Raw genomic sequence first — 15,851 nt, forward strand, 5'->3', positions numbered from 1 at the left:
TACTTTACTCCAATGTTCTTACATCTCCATCTTAATTGTCACACTAGTCTTCTTTTTCTTCCTGCCATTCCTCTGCCTCTCCTTCTCTGACTGTTGGGTCAGATAAGCCACACCAATTCTACAACTTTGTGGGTTGTCACTGTTCTACATTAAAAAAAAAAAAAATTTATGGGACAAATGTGGCCATGACGCCATGTGAGATGTTTCAGAACTATTGCTGTAACCAGAGAAATTATCAGCTATACATGTCTTGCTAGAGCTCAGACGAAACCAGAGTTTTTGATTTTTCTGCCAAAACTGAATTTGTGACCGAAATTAGCCACTTGGTTTTGTCTGATGACACAAACAAGATTGGCCTTCCTTCCCCCTCCTGAACACAATCCAGTGACCTGGGCCTACTGTGACTTTGGGGGGGTAGTGGTGCAGGAATCCTGTTTATGTACTTGAGGCATGAGGATTTCTCTCCCTGGGTAGGGGCTGGGAGAGGGAGAGAGCATTTGGTGTCTGTGTACAGTGGGACACACATTAACACTTTCTATGACCATTCCCCATATCCCCTCTGTGGGATATCTCTTCCTTCTTCCCCACCCTCCCCAACCACCAAACCCTCTACATACCATCCTAGCATAAGCATCCAGCCCTCTATCTCCTCCTATTTAAGTTAAACCCCACACACCTAGACATCTAGCTTGCACACTCTCTTCCCTATCCTCACAACCAGTGCTTGGTCTGATCATAAGTGGAAGAAAAGAAGCATGACCTGCATTGGACCACATCTTCCTCCTTTTCCAATTTGGCACTGAGTGTAAAACATGAGCCATGTTTGACACCAGAGGCTCAAGATTCAAGTGTCTGCATTTCTCAGCCCAACCAGCTTCCTAACTTCTGAGTGTTATTTTGCCATGGTAGCTGGAAAGAGTGGCTATGGCTCTGAGCTGGTGGGCGTGGGCCCTGACTACCTACATCAACAGGACACAACAGACCGGACAAGCCTCACAACTGTTCATCTCCTATGACCAAAAACAGACCAGAACTGCCGGTTACCAAACGCACGCTCTCGCGCTGGATATCCCAGTGCATCTCCTTCACCTATAGAAGAGCGCAGCATGAACTGCCGGTGGGAGCCCACGCCCACCAGCTCAGAGCCGTAGCCACCATTCCAGCTCATCTACACCGCACACCAATAGAGGACATCTGTGATGCAGCCACTTGGTCCTCCATACAAAGACCTTCACCAAGCTCTACTGCCTCGACATAGCACTCCACACCCTGAATGCATTCGGCCGAACAGTCTTGCAAGCGGCCCTTCCCTCCCGGAAGGGACAGCGACCACTAGCACAGCCTTGACAAACACCGATCAAGTAGGGTGTTATAGATATTGATTAAGTAGATCTTCCAGTACTACCTGTCTAGACTGAATGTTGAATATGCAAGTATGAATTGTCACATGCAACTACAAATTGTCACTGTTGACCAGTTGGTTTCTCTCTGTCCATTAATTGTTATTGACCAGTTTTACTGTTCTGTGAGTATTATTGCCCAGTTAACACAGCACCTTATTAAAAACCTTGTTTCCACAACTCAACCTGCTTTGCCTGATTACCCTGCCCGGCTCGGCTTCCACAGCCAGGCGAGGGATGCACAGAGCGCTAAGGCGCAGGTCCATTCGGTACATCCCTCGGCTAGGGAGTCACCCATATGTGGCTGACTCATCCTGCTTGTCCTAGGAGAAAGTGTAGTTACTTGCCTGTAACGTAGGTTCTCCGTGGACAGCAGGATAGTCAGCCACACAACCCACCCGCCTCCCCGTAAGGCCGACCTGGCCACAGCTAGGAACATCCTAGGGATTAGGGGGAAGCAGGGTGAAATGGGTAGTGCTCGGGCATGCCCAGTGGGGCCCGGGCATTGCACGTGCTCAGAGAAAAAAAAATCTCTCTGAGCTATTGGAGAGCTTATCCGCAAATTGGGAGCTGTTGGGACAACACCCATATGTGGCTGACTATCCTGCTGTCCATGGAGAACCTACGTTACAGGTAACACTTACACCACTATGGTCCTCGAGACAAAACAATAGGCCTTGCGATGGCAGCACTCAGGTTCTCTAAGGCCAAGGATATTCAAGACCCAACAGTCAGGAGGAAAGGTCATGGCCACAATGTTTTGAGATCAGGAAGGTGTTGTAATGACTGACTATCTTTCAAAGGGCCAGTTCATGCAAAATACTACTGTAACTTGCTATGCTGATTAAAGGAGGCATTGAAAGAAAAAAGGAGAGGGAAGATGGCAAAACAATGGATGTTTTGACACAATTGGGGTTTCAATGTATAGACCATCCACCCTACTTACTAGATCTTGCTCAATTTACTATTTTCTGTTTCCAAACGTTAAAAGAGTTTTTGAAAGGGCGACAATTTTCAAGTAATTCGAAGGTGATTGCAGCAGTGGAGCAGTATTTCAGTGACCAGACGTTGGAGCATGTTCTGGAAGGGTTACAGAAACTTCAGATACGATGAGCCAAGTGTGTTGAACTTAGGAGTGAATATGCAGACTAATGTAAGTTTCATGGCTCCATGTCATTCCCTTCTTGGTTGGGCTGAGAACTTTTCAGCACCCCCTCTTATGAATCAACAATTTAAATGATCTCTTCCTTCCAAGAAAGGGATAAAAGGAGTCAAGATTTTTACTCATTCTCTGATTTTTAAGCTTTCTCAGCTTTTGGAATGATCTTCCACTCCTTTTAAGGAGTTCTGGTTCACTCCAATCTTTTTGTAAATCTTTAAAAAACATTTTATTTGCTAAACACTTTGAAAATTAATCTTCCGAAACTTAATCTTATTCCTTGTGTTTTTTATTTGTTAAGTTAATTATTGTAAACCAAGTTGAGCTTTCTTGGACTGATATCTCGGTATATAAAGCCAAGCATTAGATTAGATGAATGGGGTGGTAGAAGAGGTGGGTGCAGCCATTATTCACTTCCTCTGTGATGAGCCCTACGAAGGAGTTGGGTGGGGTACTGGTATTGAAGGTCCCATAGGAAAGGAGGGTTCAAGAAAAGAGCAAACTTTTGGGATGCCAGCACTGCTTTCATTCATTCTGCATGGTAAGTGGAAAATTCTGCAAAGCAGAGTGCAGAACTCTCTCCAGAAGTAATATAATTTGTTGTTTCTAGTGGATCAGTATTGCCTAGTCTATAATGGTACCAGTCACCAGCCAATTAGCTAGCGGTTCTGCAAGGGCAGGAGCGAAGGAAAGTCGCTGTACCACAAGGGATACGCATGGGGGAGTCGGGAGGGAGATGGGACAGGAGATGGGTGGGATCCGTCCTGTCCCGGCCATCGCTAGACTATCAGGTTTCACGGCAGGCCTGGTGGAGCCCTACAAGGCATCGGAAAGGAGGGGGGGAAAGGGATAGAACCTTGCAGGGAGGGAGGGGGGCTAGATGCAGAGACTGGCAGGGGAAAGTAAGGTACTGCACTTGAATATTGACAGCACCCCCTCACCCCGGTTTATATTCAATTCAACCATTTTTCCTCCTTACACAGCCAATTGAAAGCATTCATTTTGAGCTAGATTTACCTTGAAGACGGCATTCCATTTTTTGTGGGGTGTCATTTTGTGCTTTCTCTTGGAGGAAAGAGGAGAGCCTGGTGATTTTTCATAATGAGGTGACCTCTTTAGTTTTACTGCTACTAACACAAAATAGATTCTCCATAGTCAGTAGAAGGTCTTCCTAGGTATGCTAGCTTATAATATCCCAAAGAGATCCATCAGCTTTTGTATTTAAATTCCAAATTAGCTCTGATATTGGTTGGTGACACTACTGCTGGATGAATGCCTTATCTTATAACAGAAAAATGAATGATACAAAAACCCCAAATGGGGAAGACTGCAGATAAACAGAAACAAAAAGTCTCCCCTAGCCCAAAAATGGGAAGGATAGAGGCAACCGAACCAAAGACTAATCTCAAACTAATAATTATTAGTGTGAGTGGGTAACCCTCAGTCTCACAGCTTGCTATGGGAACAAGTCCCTAAAGCACCAGCTGCCACAATCAAAACCCAGGACGGGTATTATATGTGAAACATCCCTGGGTTTCCCACCTAAATTTACTAGTGCACAAACGTGCTAAAAGTGAAAAATAAAGTGGCAGCTGGTGCTTTAGGGACTCGTTCCCATAGCAAGCTGTGAGACTGAGGGTTACCCACTCACACTAATAATTATTAGTTTGAGGTTGGTCTTTGGTTCGGTTGCCTCTATCCTTCCCATTCTTGGGCTAGGAGAGACTTTTTATCTTATAACAGCACAGTACTCATCTTTTTATTTTTTTCCAACAGACACAAATATTTGAAAACCAAGAAAAATCAGAAATGGGCCCTGAAGTCGGTGGTTCTTACCAAGAGTCAAGCTACATCTATGACTGGTGTCAGTTTAGTACTTTCTTCACCTCCATCCCTACTTCACGAATCCCAGGCCTTCAAGAATTCCCCTTTTCCAGTAAAGTCTAGTCTAGTCCAAATGAAGGATGACACTGCATCCTTAGAGAACTACATAGTCCAAAAGAATGCAGCATCTCCCCCTGGCTGGCAATGCTGGTCCAGTTCTGAGAAAAGTCCTCAAAATGTATATGAAAAAGGAAACCAAACTTCAATATTGCAGTACATCTCCAGCCCTGGTGCTTTTTTAATGGACAGCATTTTGGGACAAAGCAAAGATTTGGAATTTAGTCCATTCTATGTTGAGGACATAATGCACTGCTCCTCTTTGAAAAGCAATGTAGATACCAATTTTGTGCTTGTCCCTGAGGAGTCTCCCATTCCTAATATTTCATTCATTAACCATTCTAGATCATCAAGTCTTCCTAGAAATCTGGGAGACTGCCTCATCTCAGAAATCCCTGGGAACCAGCAGTATTTCTGGAGCTCATCAACACTTAAAACGTTGCTCCAAAACTCTGTGCAGGGCAAACCAAATGGGCTCATGGACATGAGCCACCATGGAGAGCACATGGAATCCCTTTCTGTGCCGAATACTTTAAAAAGACCTCCCTCTACTGCATCAACTCTGGAAGGAAAAACTGCTCGTAAATCCTTGCTTCAGCTTCCTAAAACCGGTTTTCTTCAACCAAGAGCATGGTTCATATCTCTAGCAAACGGACCCTTTTCAAATGGAGCTCCCATTGGGAAACAAGATCCGAACAACATAACAAGTCTGGACTCTGGGGTGGATGTTATAGAGCTTCAAGTGAGGCAGGATGGTGAAGTGGTTAGAGATGGAGTTGAACTAGAGGTCATGCAACACCTAGAAAGCTATGAAGATGCCACTGGATCAGAACAAAATGTAATGCAGTTGGTGGTTGAGGAAGGTGATGAGAGCGGTAGCCTTATGGGAGGAGAGCAATCGGGCAATGAGCAGCAACTTGCACACAAGGAAGCAGCTATGAAATTGAATGAAGCATGTTATCGCAACAAGAGAAGCTTATGGCAGAAAAGGGAGGAGAGACCACTGATTGGAATTAACTGACTGTTACAGACCTAAGTCAATGTCGGATCACGCATAGGCTTAATTTATCTGTAATATTCTTAGGATTCCTTTTACTAAGGTTTACTAATGGATTTAGCGCATGCTAAGACGAACATAGGAATAAAATGGACTTCTTAGCATTTAGCATGTAATAAATCTGATAGCGCATCTTAGTAAAAGGAGCCCTTATTCAGTTTGATTATTTTTTTTTTCCTGAATTTTGGTCTTATACAGCCTCTTATATGACCTACTGGTTTCCTTCTAGATCAGTCCTATACAACCTGTATCTATTTCTGAACCAGGAGGGTGTATGCATAAAAGAGCATAGATGCTCTGTAGCTCAATTACAGAGGGTTAAATTTTGAAGACCATATCAAGTTCTGAGGTTTTGGGTTTTTTGTTGTTTTTTTAAAATTAATTTACATCAACAGTGGAAGAATGGTTAGAGAGGGTCATGCTGGATAAAGAGGTACCTTTTGTATTATGTGCAGAATCATAGACTAGGAAATGCTTTTTAAACAAACTACCTGTGTGCTTATGGCTCTGGTATTCTCCTCCACCCCCTTCCCCTGTACATGGATGGCGGCTAGTCTAAAAATACTCATTCCAGCATAGATCTTCAGAAATAGGAGTGGGTTAGGCAACACACTACCCTCCAAAGAGAATTACCTTCCTGAATCATGTGCATAGTGCACGAGAGGAGTAATCCTGTTAATTTTGTGGTACTCATTCTATCTTTTTGAGCACAGAACTCGTTGTAACGCAGGGGTTAGAGGACTACCTCTTCCAAAGTAACCTTCAGCCGTACCTGCTAAAGGGAATGCCAGTGAAGCATCACCTATTACCCACCCTCCTTGAGTGTACCTACTTCAGACACAACAAGGATGCAAGCCTACACCCCTCTGCTCCCAGGCTGCCAGCAATAGCAGACAAAAAGCAAAATCCAATAAATCTGCAGTAAAGGAACAGTGTAACCAAAACATAAGGGAAAAAAATGCAGGATGCAGGCAGTGTTTATTCAAATAAACAATTTGTTGTGCACAAATAAACCCCCTGGTAGGTAAAGGGACCCAACACGGTCTGTGTTTCGATGAACACTTTTTCAGCAGGGGTCCCTAAGATGGTGGCATGGAATGTGTTTTTGCAACAATATTTTGTCTGATCTATGGGCTGTGTGGTTTAGTAAGGCATGATCACAGTTTTTTCAGCAGTGACACGCCTTACTATAAACCATGCAGCCCATAGATCAGGCAAAATATTATTGCAAAAACACATTCCTTGCCACCATCTTAGGGACCCCTGATGAAAACATGTTGATCGAAACATGGACCATGTCGGGTCCCTTTACCTACGAGGTGGTTTATTTGTGCACAACAAATTGTTTATTTGAATAAACATCACCTGCATCCTGTACAGTATTCTGCAGTTTTTTTTCTTTTGTTTTGGTGCCAGCAATAGCAAACATTGTTTGCAATCTAAGTGTACCCAGGAAGAGCCATTTAAGGGATGTCCTGAGACACAGTGCAGAACACTTTCAGAATTCATAACCTAAGCTGTGGGTTTTACAGTCTTGTATGTTGAATGGCAGTCTAATTGACCCTTTCCTTGTCATCTTTTTTTAATTTAAAAAATATCCAATGTTTAATTGAAAAAACACACTTAACTCTAGCAGATTGCATTTTGATATGAATTTTGATGCCCCCCCCTCCCCACCACCACCTGTGAGCCGTATTAAGTAGAAGTGAAGGTGATCACAACTAACGTACAATGGCAGAACTCAAAGCTGCCGATATACAAGCTTCAACTTGTTGCCCTTCCCATGTACACACCTTGGCATGAAATATCCAACCACTAAATACGCAAGGAAATGCAGATTATTTTATAACTGAAGAAACATGCATCATATTACTAATTAAAAAAAAAATCAAGTGGGGAGATGTTAGTTTTGTTTGGAAAAAAACAAGACAAAAACTGCAGACTATGTACAGGATGCAGGCAATATGTATTATACCATTAGTGAAATGCAGTAAATATACCACCTTATTGCTTGGTTTACTGCAGATTCCGTTGGATTCCTTTTTTGTGCTTTTAGTTTTGTTTGGAATCCATAATGTCTCTGGAACTCATTACCTTTTCATTTACGTGAAGAGACCAATACTGACATTTAAAACAAGCTTAAAAACATTTTTATTTAAAGATGCCTATAATATGGAACTCCCACCCATGGACTAAAACGAATGAAGGAAGAGCATCCTCCCCTCCCCCTCATGTACTTCTCCCCCCTTCCCTGTTTGTTTCTATGAGTCCTGTTAGTGCTCAGTCTTAATTACGTTCCCCCTAAATTTTAGAAATTTTGTAATATGATTGATGTTAACCGCTTAGACAATTTTTTTTAGGCGGTATACCAAATTTTAATAAAAATTGGAAACTATAGTAACAGCTATTTGTGATCTTACGAGTGGTGGTTTGTTCCCTTTTTCTTTGTCTGGCATCTCTCCACACCCACCCCCCCCTCCTTTGCAGGTTCTCCAAACATACAGTGACTTCTGGCTGAGGCAGTGCTGAAAACAGGCTGCTAATGCTGGCCCTGCCAGGGCCTTTCCTCAGCTGTGTCCTGCCTCTTTCAGCAGAAGGAGGGGATGCCAGAAGTGGCATGCAGTGACATTTATATCGGGGGATTCAGTAGATGAGCTAAACTGGGGTGACTCGGGGTTAGATGCGCTAAAGTCTCCGATTGTCTAACAATCGTTGCTAAACCAGTTTGACTGCTTTAGCGACCGATCGTATTTGCTGACCCTATGCACAAAACGGCTCGCCGCGTGGTTTTCTATGCGGTCGTACATTCTCCGATTCTGGCATACATATGAGGGCATTAATATTAAAACCAGCCATCCGATCAATGGCTTAACCTTGCATGCTAGAATCGGATTGGTACTACCAACCTGGAAAACCCGACAGGTCTGCCTGGTTTTTTTTTTCTATGGACACAGATGTACCCATTAAAAAATGGCCTGGTGTGCCTGCCCCCCCCAATGCCCCTATCCCTTCCTGACGACACGGGTACCAAAATAGAGGCAGGAGGGATAACTGAGCCAATCAGGGCCTTAGGCTCCTCCCTCTATATCCTGGGATACAAAGGGAGGAGCCTAAGGCCCTGATTCTGAGCTAATTAGGGTCTTAGGCCCCTCTCAATGAATCTCAGGATGCACCAGGAAGGGGAAGGCCCGCCATTTTGGAGTGACAGGCCTATGAGCAGGAGGGACTAGGCACCCCTCCTGCTGTCATCTAGATTTGAGGTATTGGGAGGTTTGGGGGGCGCAGGGGGCATCCAGTGGCAGGAAGGAGTGAGCATCCCTCCTGCCAATTTCTATTGAAGTACAGGGGAGGGGGGGGGCGCGGTTTGGCTGGTGCCTCTATTTTGGTACCAGTGTTATCAGGGGTGGACCGTTATCGGGGTGGGTGAATGGCTCATTTTTTATGAGGACAAATATGCATGTGTAACACACCATACATCTGTGCCCATTAAAAAAAAAAATTAAATTAAAAAAGGCTTCCTGCTCTGAACAGGTGAGCAGCAGGAGACTGCTTTGGAGCTTCCCCTGCAGCTCAGCTGTTTGGGATTTTCTGCACATGTGTTGAATCGGTTTTCCAACCACTGGTGAGGTAGGATTAGGGCAAACCTCTGACTCAACTCATTTGCATGGGAAGTCTTTTGAGCATAGATCAGTTTGGAAATCAGCCAAAAAAAAATCGGCCAACAGCGACCCGAATGGTCTTAATGATTGTGCTTTTTGCATTTAACCCTCAATCTTGGTCTTCGCCAAGTAAGGTTTTCAGGATTTTCACAATGAACACACTTGAGATTTGCATACAACAGAGGCTGTGTATGTAACTAATGCAATGCACATTCACTGGAGAAATCCCCAAACCCCGACTAAATTGAGGCTCTCGAGGATGGAATATGTACTCTTAAACAAGGTTAATGTGCTGTTTGCGCTAGTCAAGTCTTTGCAGTTTTGTAGCGAGGGTGAGCAGCGCCTGGAGTGGTGGCGCCCCTCTTCCGCCCTCTTCTCAACCCCCTGCTCCTTCCTGAACCCCTCCCCCTGATATACGCATGCCCCCCCCTTCACTTATACCTCTTTAATTTTCTATCCGTGAGCAGCATCACAAACTTGCTGCACGTGTCATGTCAGCTCTCACTCTGATGTCACGTTCTAGGTGCGGGACCTGGAAGTGATGTCAGAGAGAGCTAACACCAATGCAGGCAGCAAGTTTGTGATACTGCTGGCGCTGGGAAAATTAAAAGAAATATGAGGGAAGGGAATGGGCGCAGGTGCACAGCTGGGGGGGTTGGGAAGGAATGGGGGGGCAAAGGCGAGGACTGATATCAGTGCCCCCACCAAGACGTGCCCAGGTGGACCAACCCCCCTCTTCCCCTTATTACCCCACTGTGTCTTGCACCCTCTCATACTAAGGTGCGCTATGCTTTTTAGCATGTGATAAATATTAGCGCACGTTAATCACGCGCTAAACACTAACACATGCATGTTATCCTATGGACGTGTTAGCGGTTAACGTGTGCATTTATTTAGCATGTGCTAAAACACTTAGTGCACCTTAGTAAAAGAGGACCTTGGTCTCTTTCTGAGTCACCAATAATATTTACTACTTCTTCTGACTTCTGTATTGATGTGAAGAAACTTAAGTTCTGTATCACCACCACCTTTCCAAAATCTATCCTTCAGAGTTACTGAGAAATTCCCTAACCCCTATTTGTCCTGGTTGTCTGTTTTAATTAAATTGTAAGCTCTATTGAGCTATTAGAGAGTTTGTCCGAGGACATCAGCCATATGTGGCCAACGCATCCTGCTTGTATTAGGAGAATGTCTATTTCAGAAAATTAAGGATGGGATATATTGTCAGGGAGGAACCCCCTCCTACACTAGTATCTTCCGAAGCCATCTGTGTGTGCCACCCCTTGCTTACCCTCTACAAACATCCCATCTTGCCCTTTTGTTCTTGATTTCCTCTGCCGTTTCCACTTCTTTCACATCCCCAGTTTATGCTTCTACCATTGGTTATGACCCACAGGCTAGTCTGAACCCCTTTGCTTCGGCTGGTGATCAAAAGGCAGCATCTCTGAACCTGAAAATAGACCTATTCATAAACGTTTGTAATGACCTTCCTTCAATAATTAGAGTTCTCTCTCATCTACCCACTGCAGTGTTCTCCCTAGCGCCTTTCAGCCGGGCGCCCCGCCCGGCTAGATTAGGTGAGCACCTGGCTGTCATCTTGGTTGCAAATTCGCCTCTGCCTGACTTTTTTTTTTTTTTTTTTTTAAGCGCCATAAAAAGGGTTTTCAGCTTTACTTTTTTAAACAATTTTCCTACTGCTGGTCGATTTTTACAGTCGCAGTTGGAGGCAGGGGCTGCAGGCTCATTATGACCCAGTGCACAAACAGGAAGAACCCCGACGTCGTGTTTACTTTTGTTCTGCAGCTTATCGCACAAGACGCTCCTGCACAAAGCAAAACCAATCAGACAGAGGAGAGGCGGAAGCTCGCAGCTGCGTGCTTCAGTAACTGCTGCTGGCTAACGGAGGGAGAAGATACCTAAGAGAAATGAAGAAGGTCCGAGAAATAGATTCGCTACAGGCTAAGGCGGGAGATAGGGCAGGGAGGAAAGCTTACAACTTGGTGTTCTTGCTTGCTTCGGGCCTTCCTCGCTGCCGGGTCCTGCCTACTTTCTGTTTCCATGAAGGCAGAACCCGGCAGCGAGGAAGGCCCGAAGCAAGGAAGCGCTCCAAGTTGTAAGCTTACCTCCGTCGCTGACCTATCTCCTGCCTTAGCCTGTTGCGAATCTGCCGACCGAGGCGGGGGGGGGGGGGGAGAAGTGATGGGGGAAGAGAAATGCTGTTACTGCTGCACCCAATTAGGGGGGAGAGAAATGCTCCTGCTGCACCCAATGGGGGGGGGGGAGGAAGACCAGGGAAAGGAGAGGAGAGGAAAGAAATGCCAAGACCATAGGAGGGAGGGAAAGGAAAGGAGATACCAGACTATGGGGGAGGAGAAGGAGACAGATGCCAGACCAGGGGAAAAGAAGGAAGGAGTGGAGATGCAAGATAATGGAGGAGGTGGGGGAGCGGAGAGAGCTGCCAGGGCATGGGGGAGGGGAGGGAAGGGAAACTAAGGAGACAAATGCCAGATTAGAGGGAAAGGAATGAAAGGTGCCAGAGCAAGGAAGCAGAGGGAGACATAGGAGAGGAGAGAGATTCCAGGGCATGAGGGGAGGGATGGGAAGAGAAATGCTGCTGCTGCACCCAATTGGGGAGAGAGAGGGGAGAAGGGAGAGGAGAGGAAAGAGATGCCAAGACCATAGGAGGGAGGGAAAGGAAAGAAGCTACCAGACGGAGGGGAGAGAGATGTCAGGGCATATGGGGGGAGGGGGAGGAGACAGATGCCAGACCAGGTGAAAGGAAGGAAGGAGAGAAAGGAAGAAGAAGTGATGCCAGATAATAGAATGGAAGGGGGAGATGGAAGGAGAAGAGAGAGATGCCAGGGCATGGGGGGAGAGAAGGGGATAGAGGTGCCAGAGCATAGGGGAAATGGTGGAAACAAAAAAAATGGAGAGGGGGTGAAGCTGAAATGGAGAGAAAGGGCACAGAGTACAAAGAGCACAGAGTACAAAGGGCACAGAGTACAAAGGAGAGAAAAGGCAAAGGATATACAGTTTATTGAAGGGACATAGAAAGAGGGAAGATGCCATATGGAATAGAGAGAGGGCGGGCGCTGGATGGAAAGGGCAGAGAGGGTGGACAGTGGATGCAAGGGGGAGAGAGAGAGGGCAGAGGCTGGGTGGAAGGGGCAAAGAGAGAGGACAGATGTTGCATGGAAGGGAGCGAGGACAAACGCTGAATAGAAAGAAGAGAGTGAAGAGATGATTAAACCAGAAACGACAAAAGGTGGAAAAAAATTTTGTTGCTTTACGTAGAATCAAGTAGTATTGTAACTGTATTGATTAAAGTTTATCAATAGGAAATGGAAATAAGGCAGTTTTTTGGGGACTAAACCCTTTCCTCAGGTCAGGACAGGATACCATAACAGCAGTATACTGTACTGTCTTGAAGAAAGATTTGGCCTCTGAAAGCTAATTACTACTAATTGAAAAATGGATTAGTCCAATAAAATGGTATTTTCTTATTTCTCTCTTTCCTGTTTTATTTATATTTGTTAATTTGTAAAGTGGTGATTGTTATGTAGCAGTTTTTTCAAATTTACATCTACTGTCTTTATATTTTGCACAGTATTAGGGTACGTGTCACTGTTTCTGTGGTGTTGCATTGTATGCAGAGTCTGGTTTCTTGGCGTTTCAGTTTAACTTTTGTCTACATATTTCTATTTTTAGTTTGTGATTATTCCATATTGAGCGAGGGTGTATCTCTGTTCTGTGTGTATGAAAAGGACATGGCTTTCTGTTAGCAATGACTGTACAGGATCAATTGACTGTGCAGGATCTGGCTTGTTTAGTTTTATAATGTATGTGTTGGTGTTCTAGTGCTCACTGCAGTGTTTAAGATGCTGCCTTTTCCTAGGTGCACCCTTGTTGTGTAACTCATGGATAATTACTAAAAATAACTATTTTATATAGAGGAAGGGGTTATTAAAAAATGATAAGCACTGGCTGTCATATATACTAGGTACGCCACTGGATTTAATGACCCTATGCTAACTTGACTGTTGATGTAGGTGTTGTTCCCCCCCACACACACACACACATACTATAATGAATTAAATTAAAGCTGTATTAACATCAAACAGCTTTCAAATGACATTATAAGCAAATAAAAATAAAATATTTTAATACATTGCTAATTATTACCTGCATTTTTACCTACACTGTTTTGCCTAGCTCTCACTTTGATTTTTATCTGCTACTTTTTTATTTTGCTGTAGTGCGATCACACAGGTCTCCTTCAAGGCTCAGTAACACCTCTCCATAAATTATGTGGAAGAGGTTTGGAAGTGGGGATCACATCTATTTCATATCCTCAGTGAGACCTCAGGAAGGAATCTAGTGATCAAAATATTATTAGAGGTGCTGTAGAGACGTTTCTTGTAGGACTGGATGAGCTATATTTATCTTTTTTTTTAGTTGTTTAAATTCCAGCAGAAATAAATGGCTAGATTGAACCTGATGATTTCATTAACGCACTTCCCTTTTTTAAATCTCTATACCATTTGAAAGAGGGCGAATATCTAATTATTCACTTCTAGAATTGGATACTTCTTAAATTTAGTAAAAATATTCTGGCACAAGTGTCAAACCTTAAAAAAAGGAAGTCATAGTGAGCATAGAAAAATAATAATTAATAAAAATAGTACACATTTAGGGCTCCTTTTACAAAGGTGCGCTAGTGTTTTTAGCGCACACACCGGATTAGCGTATGCTATCTAAAAAACTACCGCCTGCTTAAGAGGCGGTAGCGGCTACATGCGCGGCAATTTAGCGCACGCTATTCCGTGCATTAAGGCGCTCACGCATCTTTGTAAAAGGAGCCCTTAATTTTCCCCACCACCAAATTTCCCGTCTCGCCCACTCCACCCAGCTACTTTTTCATGCCACCCGGCTGGAAAAAATCTCTGGGGAGAACACTGCACTGTTTGTAAAGTACTGAAGACATTTATTTCAGAAATTTACTAATGATCCTTCTTTTTCAAATAATCAATCATAAAAGATAAAAATTCTGGCCTAAAAGATATAGTTTCTGTTCTAATCTCTTGTATAATCTTATTAATATTTTGTTAACCAAGTCGAGCCCACCTATTAGGATGAATCGGTGTAAAAAAATCAAAGATTATATTAGATTATACAGTATACCCATGTATGAGAAGAGTAACCTCTGAATTATACAGTGTCCTGTAATATCCAGTCCATTTCTTACTGCCTGTTTTACAATTTTTCCCAGCCTCTGCTCAGCTTACCAGAATTTGTATTAAAAATTACCAGCTTGACCCATGAGGCAATGATTTTATTTGGCATAGAAGAGAAGAACCGATCATCTGTACAGCATTTATCATGTCTTCATCCTTGTGTTAATTCTTCAGCTAACCTTCTGTACAACAGGCATTCATTCATTAGTCGTTTGGCATAAACATTGGAAGCCCATGGAGGTTGAAAGAGAGAAGCTACTTTTCAAAATTGTCATTTTATTTGCTTTATCTAATGTTGAAACATTTCACAGATACTTCCTTGTGACTGGTGGGCCCACTTTACAGGCAGAAGAATGTCCATAACTGCAAATATGAAAAATGTGACGGCAAAGGTTGTGCATTCCTCAATGGGGAGTCTGTTGTAAGAACATAATCCTTTATATCAGCATCAGAGGTAACAGTATATATACCACAGCTGCTCATGTAGTTCGGTGCAGCTGAGGCAGAGGAGTGCTTGGATAGGAGACCATTAGTCTACTCTAGGCCATGCCAGAACCTTAAGTTCTAAAGGAGCGATATAATTCTGTTCCATGCTATGTGTGGGATGGAACAGCGTGAACATCATTGAGGCAGATTTCCAGTCTACAACAGCAGCTCTTACATTAAGCCTACTGGCTAGCAGCTGCATCAGAGTTCAAATCCTGTTTCTCATGATGATCCCTGTGATCTTGGGCAAGCCACTTCACCCTCGATCGATTCAGGTCTGAAACTTAACACTGTATCCATTGTTAGGTTGGGAACTACTGTATTTAGCCTGACTGTATTTAGCCTTCAGCTTGGATTTAGGCAAGTAATTAAATCTCAAATCCAAATCTCATCCATTAACCAGTATGCTATAGTTTTATCGGTACTATAGTGTGTGCTTCTGTGGGCAAGTGATGCTTTTCTGGAGAAGTTCAGATGGTCCAAGATGGACTTCCTTCATGATGATGTGTCAGGAGGACTCTAGCTCTCGAGAAAGGTGCGAGAGAGTCTTTTGGTTGTCGATGACTTTCACATGCTGGATGTAGATCCAAGTGCTAGCTGGACTCCGTAATGTCAAAGACTGCTCGGAACCTGCAGAGAAATGGGTGCTGTTAGGAGGAGTCACTAAAGCATAGCAATTCAAGTATTCTTTGGCAATTTGGGTAAAGAATTCCTTGTAGGCAGTGAAGGACATACATAATTTTCCTGAGATAATGTAAACTTTCAAGATCACACTAGACACCCAAAGGAGGGACATGCGTGTCTCCAAAGATGACATATGGTGTAATTTGTGGATAATTCTTACGTCTAACCACATGACCTGGAGCTTGCAGCAAATCCAGTTTTCTGCAGGAGCAATAGGGCTATTTGAACTTT

At 43.8% G+C, this 15,851-nt stretch overlaps 2 protein-coding genes across 9 annotated transcripts in view; one reads left to right on the forward strand and one right to left on the reverse strand.

Moving 5' to 3' along the window:
• LOC117356404 (protein FAM171B-like) overlaps nucleotides 1–6,619 on the forward strand; it is a 23,391-nt gene extending 16,772 nt beyond the window's left edge. For 4 of the 8 annotated variants that reach the window (XM_033935561.1, XM_033935563.1, XM_033935564.1 and 1 more), the window contains exon 4: nucleotides 4,336–6,618. In XM_033935561.1, coding sequence (XP_033791452.1) covers nucleotides 4,336–5,521 — 1,186 coding nt within the window. In that variant the 3' untranslated portion in view covers nucleotides 5,522–6,618. Of the gene's footprint in view, nucleotides 1–2,391; nucleotides 2,554–4,335 lie in introns of all 8 variants that reach the window. The other 4 variants (XM_033935567.1, XM_033935565.1, XM_033935560.1 and 1 more) reach the window with 2 other exon arrangements.
• A 7,912-nt stretch (nucleotides 6,620–14,531) lies between these two features.
• Nucleotides 14,532–15,851, reverse strand: part of RAPGEF3 (Rap guanine nucleotide exchange factor 3) — a 213,606-nt gene continuing 212,286 nt past the window's right edge. The window contains exon 28 of the mRNA XM_033937142.1: nucleotides 14,532–15,566. Coding sequence (XP_033793033.1) covers nucleotides 15,445–15,566 — 122 coding nt within the window. The 3' untranslated portion in view covers nucleotides 14,532–15,444. The remainder of the gene's footprint in view (nucleotides 15,567–15,851) is intronic.

Source organism: Geotrypetes seraphini, chromosome 3 (assembly GCF_902459505.1).
Source record: "Geotrypetes seraphini chromosome 3, aGeoSer1.1, whole genome shotgun sequence".
NCBI classification, from domain to species: Eukaryota; Metazoa; Chordata; class Amphibia; order Gymnophiona; family Dermophiidae; genus Geotrypetes; species Geotrypetes seraphini.